The 6,426-nt window shown below is 31.6% G+C and overlaps 1 protein-coding gene across 1 annotated transcript in view; it reads left to right on the top strand.

Moving 5' to 3' along the window:
- The window catches only part of LOC106458675 (serine/threonine-protein kinase D1-like), a 53,121-nt gene extending 48,827 nt beyond the window's left edge, over nt 1-4,294 (top strand). The window contains exons 20-21 of the mRNA XM_022384935.1: nt 684-769; nt 3,880-4,294. Coding sequence (XP_022240643.1) covers nt 684-769; nt 3,880-4,113 — 320 coding nt within the window. The 3' untranslated portion in view covers nt 4,114-4,294. The remainder of the gene's footprint in view (nt 1-683; nt 770-3,879) is intronic.
- The last annotated feature ends 2,132 nt before the right edge of the window (nt 4,295-6,426 follow it).

The following is a 6,426-nucleotide window of genomic DNA, read 5'->3' as shown; positions in this document are numbered from 1 at the left end:
ACACACACACACACGTGTGTGTGTGTGTATATATATATATATATATATATGTGTGTGTGTGTAATCTTTTTTTCTGTGCAGTTTTGTGAAATATAACTGAACTTTGAAAACAGTTTCTAACATTTATGATAACTGTTGAAAAGTACCCACACCAGACATAGTATTTATCTTATAGACTTTATGGGAATGATTAATAGCGTGCATGTGTATTGTTTGCGAGGAATAGCAAGGGGGAAATTAAAGTGGCTACCAAACTCGATAAAATGAATAAGGTAAAGGGTTTTAGAATCCCTCTTTGGGCATACTCAAGGAACATTGAAAGTTTCATAATGATCAGAGGTTGAAAATTTAAATTTTCATTATGAATAAACAGACACGCAGACATAAGCTGCTTGTAATATAGATTTGAGCAACCTAGAAGCTTTAAGTAAGTCTTACACTTGACTAGAGACTGTTAATTATATTTTATTATAACTTGACATAAGTTTTATGAAAAATATCATGCTCACAGGATCATAGTTACAGATTTCTGTGAGGTGTGGCTTACTTACCTCTTTAGTGTTATGTAATCAATTATTTTCTGTTTAAAAGATGAAATCAAAATCTTCATGAATGTTGCAATTTATATGTTATATGGTGTTGAATAAGTTATCCAGTTTGTACAATTTTAACTTTCCTAACAGCTGTTGACTTGATCCAGAATTTGCTACAAGTAAAAACAAGAAAACGTTACACTGTTGACAAGTCCTTATGCCATCCTTGGTTGCAAGTAAGTGTGAGAAGAAAAAAACAATTCACTATAAATTCCAGTTATACAGGACAGACACTGTGATATTAGAAATAACTTGCTGTAACAGAACATTATAGCATATCTCCTTCCATTAAACTTTATAATAATGCATTAAGCAAACCATTAATGTTTGTGTTCTGTGAGTAAGATGTACAATATTGATCCTTCCATTGTTTGCTGACAATCTATCAATGAGGCTTTTGAAGCTGTGACTAATTGCATTGTTCATGCAACTTTAATCCTGCCCTTGGTGGACTTTTACCTATCAGCAAGTCTGTCAGGCGTATATTAGGGCTTGGAATGTCTTCATTTATTTTTATTATGTAAGTATTAGATACCTTACCTGTAATGCCTTGCACTTTTCTTAAAAGGATGAAAAGGAGGTGTAAAATTTGAAAATGTTGAATAGCTTCACTTGTACTAAGGTATGTAAACTCATAATACAGGTATCAAAACAGTTATGGTTTAGCTGTGTATTCCACCATTTTGTTGTGTTACAGACATCTAACTGTGAACTACCATTTGCCCTGTATGAAAGCTTTCTCAGCTCCTGTTACTCCACCCACTGTCATGGCTATTTTTATCACTGGGCTTTTAAGTTCTACCTATAGGACCATCGTGTGGTCTTGACATTGCACAGTGATGGGGAGAGTTGGTCTCATACTTCCAAACTGGTCCTACAAAAAAATTTATAAGTTTATCAAAGTGAAAAAGGATCCAGGATAATGCCTTCAAAACTTCACAACCTTAACCTGGTAATTGTTCTAGATGATAATAGCTGTATTTATTCAGTAGAACCATCAAGGCTTTCACCCTCCCACTAGGGCATGATCATGATAAGAATCAATTATATCAGAGAAGTCTTTACGCTATAGTATCTACTTCATTTTTTATATATATATATATTAAAATGAAATCCAGTGTGCAGGGGCTTGGTCCCTTGGAAAAGTAATGATGACTATAATTCCGAAATTACTATGTGTATCTTCACGGAATGTCTCAAGCTTTTAGTAAGAAGCATGAATCTGTTGTACACAAAAAATGAAATGTGTTTAAAAAAATAAGTATTTTTACTCCAGATGTATCTGTGAACTGATGACACCAGTCTGACTCAGACTCTGAGAAGTCAGAGTGCACAATGATGTTCATGTAAAAATTAAAAATACTTTTGTTCATCATACAGTTTGCACATTGTATTTGCACAGCTTCTTGAACTTTGAAATGTGTATCTACAATTCTTTTCAGTATCCCTATATAATGTATCTGGTATTTACTCTCCTCTACTACAAAATGTCATTAACTCAGCAATGTAGAGTAAAATGAATAGTTGATAACTCTTGACATCAAATACATAACATGGTGAATAGCACTCTGTAAAAGGTCATAAAATGCACACTTTAACCCCTACATGTGCACATAGGAATAATACCACATGGAAATATGACATTTTACAAGACATTTATTCTTATGATTTGCATGATTTAAATATTTTTATCCATAAATTTTTAAACAGAAGATCTTTGTTGGCTCTACACTTTCACATTCTTTCATACAGAATCTGGACATTCCTCAAGATCTTGTTTTGAGTGTCATACTTTTTTCTCTCAATATTAATGCTATCAAGAACAACTTTCTCTCCAATTTCAGAGTGCCTTCATGTTGATGACTTTCATATTTCCTGCAACTCATTAAATATGAGGTTTATTAAGAGGTAGCTTCTGACTATTATTTGCATGCATTTTTGCTGCATCACCTAGGTATTACTGTGGTAAGAGAAACAATATTTGGGTAATATTTTATTATGAGTTACAGCTCAATTCTTGCACATCTTCTGGACCATTCTTCACTTCTCCAATCCAGAGCTTGTACTCTAAATCCTTTGAACTTTTATTTATACTCTGCATAAACAAGCTATCTCTGCCACAATATCCTACTTGACATTGTGTTTTTATGCCTTTGTGGGCTATGTTCTTTGTAAGTAGACAATATTATTTTACCTTTCAGTGACAAAACTAGACGATGTTGAGTGAGTTATGTTTCTGTTGTTCAAGTTACTTTGCTATATCTGATAGAAACCCATCCATTCTATCCTTGAGTTGCTTTTAGAAATTACATTCACCTGACTATAAGTTCTGATTTTTCACTTAACATCATTCATGTTATGTCTTCCTTTTCTGTTTTTCATGGATCACTGTAAATAAGGGCTCCTAAACTTTCTCAACCCACGACTCATCTGAGTAGCCAGACAATTTTCTGGGAATCAAGTTTGTTTGAAGAAGGGGGGATCAGTTACTAGTCTAACATATCTCTGTGATTTCTTATGATGTTTGTTGAAAAGCATTCTTGAATCATTATTTAAATAAAAATATATTTGTTTTACTGTGTCTTATTCTAAGACACACTTGGAGATCTCTTGTTGCCTACCATTAAGTTGGGACCCTCAGTTTGAGAACCACTGCTTAGCTGGTTCAGCCATGTTTATGATGACACCATAATGTAATAAGGGCATTTTATCAAAATCAAGTTAATGATTCTGTTTTTGTATAACATTCATATGCGAGTGTCACCATTTGATGTTTCTTTACAAACTAAATATCTAGCTTGATAGGTCATGTTTTTATTCATAGTTCACATTAAGTAGCTAGCTAGTTAGTTGTTGTTGTTTTTACCTGAATATATATTATAATAAATACTTTTTTTCATTTCTAACCTAGAGGGATTTTGTTTTCTGTCACTTAATGATTCAATTATCTAGCCTCAGAGTTTCTCATATTTTAATAAAAGTTAACTTATCAAGTTTTACATATGAAGAATGAAAAATCAAGAATTTGGTAATTTCAAAAGGTGTGTAATTTTTAATAATGCTAGATTATAATAAAAGAACAACAAAGAAATGACAGTAGAAATTTTCTTAGTTGCATACCTTTTAACTAGTATTATAATTTAGGAAATATAGTCAAATTTGTATGTGTGATTTAAATAATTATTTAATAAACAGTTTTCCCATCATTTTTACTTTAACTTTTCATTTGCCACATCAAAATGTGCAAATAAAATAGCACAATGTGAATTTTTTTTTTAATCATCAGGACTATCAGTTGTGGTGTGACTTAAGAGAGTTAGAAGCTCAAGTTGGAATCAGATATTTAACACATGAATCGGATGATGATCGTTGGGAAGCCTATCGTCTGGAACACAATCTTCCACTATCAAACTATCCCATGTTATCTCAGGAGAGACATAAAATGTCTACCTATGGTAACCAGAGGGTATCTTCAGGTTTAGTAAATGTATTGGAAGAAGTGGCATCAGTGAAGTTGTAAACACAGCCTTTTAGCTGATTAGGTTGTTACTTTCCTGACAATCATTTTACTGTGATGAGTTACTTAAATATTGCATTGTAAAATAGTCATGTGCATGTTTTTGTCCCTTTTGTAGACTTTTATGAAGTATGAATTGTAAAGTATATCTTATTTTCTTAAAAGACACAAATGAAATATAACAGTAGGACCATTTTAAGTGCCAATATGGAGACCATAGTTAATAAACTATGTATATTAATTTACCTAATTTCTTTTTATTTTAACCAGATAATAAACTTTTTATCTCAGAAGATGTGTCTGGTTTTGGGAATCTCCTATTATTTTTAATGGGTTTTTTTTAGAAATATTATCACATAACTTGACCCTTTCTTTTATATTAGCTTGTAGTGTTCTATTTGTTATGTATACTATTAGTATAGCTAAGTTATGCTTTACTAACAGCAATGTACACATATATTTGTGTGAAATTTATTTAGGGAAATGCAGTTCAAACAGCTAAAATTTTTCCACAAATATTCATGAAATGTGTATAAAGTACAACCTAGTGGCTTCTACAGTCAGTAACTAGTATGCCTTAAAATATTATATATCGGTCATACTTTGCAATGTTCAGATATAACATTACACAAAAATGTTTATTTAAAGTCATCAAGTACTCTTCAGTTTTGAAATACAGAGAACTCACTGGAGTTGCTTTAGGAAGAAATAAATGTATGTGTAATTAATATTAAATTTGAAGCAAGTTACCTACATAGGTCAGAACTGAAAATCGATTATAATTTATTTATTTAATAATTGTTCTTACTCATAATGATTAGAATACATTGATTCATCAGTTAGGCACCCTTGCTGTTACTGATATTTTTGGCAGTAATATCTCATTATATTTGGCCAGCTTAGGAAAATTAGGTTAGTCCTAAATCCACATACTAAGCTAACAAAGCAAAATACTGTTAATGACGTAATAATAATAAAGAAAGAACAGAATATAAGTTAGAGAAAAATGTGTTCTTTAAGAACTTAACATCATAGTACAAAAGAAAGTTAATATAATCCTCTCCAACAATGTCTTGTGCCACTGAAAGCCCATTAAACAGCTTTGACAGTGTAACTTTAGAGCAGCTTAACACCCAAGATGAATTATCACAGCCCATGTTGGTCTTTCACTATATGGTTGATTACTGCATATTTCACTTCCTTCATACTCTGTATTTGGATTTTATTTCTGCTATATGATTTTTCTTAATTATCTCTAGAACACATGTATTATAACCACTAGGATGCTTAAAGTATTTATACCTGCTTCTAATGTCAGAATAGTAGCTAAAATAAATAGTTTTTATCTGAGAGAAAATATTAATTTATTAAAGACATCTGTATACTGGATGAGTTTTGATTTACTAGCACAGTCCAACCTGATGAACAACTGCACTAGCAACTCAGTGTCAACAGAAACCTTCTAGACAGATTTAGTACACAAAGTAACTCCTTGAAGAAATTTTTTAATGAACAACTTGTATAAATATATATGTTGACTTACAGTTTTTAGTAATTCTCAAGAATTTTTTGCTCGTTGAATTTTGCACAAAATTACTCAAGTGCTAGTTGCATTAGCCAACCCTAATTTTAAAGTCATAACCTAGAGGGAAGGCAGCTAGTCAACACCACTCCCCCCCCCCAAACTTGTGTGCTACTCTACTCAAACAGTGAATTTTGACTGTCACTTGTAATGTACCCATAACCCCAAAGTGCACAACACTTTTTCTTTTACTGTAACAAAGTGCAAACCTAAGATTCAAAGTCTGAAGGCATTAATATAGGTCTAATTTTGCATGTACTGGCTTTTATTAAAGTTAGATTACTATTAAACTAATTAAATTAGATTAAGAGACAAGATTTACCTCCTCACCCAAAAAAATTATATATAATGTTTCTTCTTCATAACACTACCATGTTCAGAATGTTTTTTTTTTATACTGGATTTTGATTGGTTGGTAGTGTTTATGCAGCTCTTAAGACTGGGGCTCCTCTTAGTGTTAGGATTACAGGAGGCAATCAGTCTTGTGCTTTTTCATGTTAACATGTAACCTTGAGAGATATATTAACAACTGTTAACATTTCTGACTGATTATTGGCTTTTCTACATTATACAAAATATCTGATCCTTGGTGCTTGAATTTATTTGTTAAGTATTGTTACTATCATGGGAATACCTACTTTTTATAAAAGAAGCTTGGTTATAAGTATATGCACACAATTTTTACATTTATATGATAGAATACTACAAGTTACACATTTCTTTGCTTTTAAATT

The sequence above is a fragment of the Limulus polyphemus genome, unplaced genomic scaffold (assembly GCF_000517525.1).
Source record: "Limulus polyphemus unplaced genomic scaffold, Limulus_polyphemus-2.1.2 Scaffold500, whole genome shotgun sequence".
Classification (NCBI taxonomy): Eukaryota; Metazoa; Arthropoda; class Merostomata; order Xiphosura; family Limulidae; genus Limulus; species Limulus polyphemus.
This window is presented reverse-complemented; position numbering and strand designations above follow the sequence as displayed.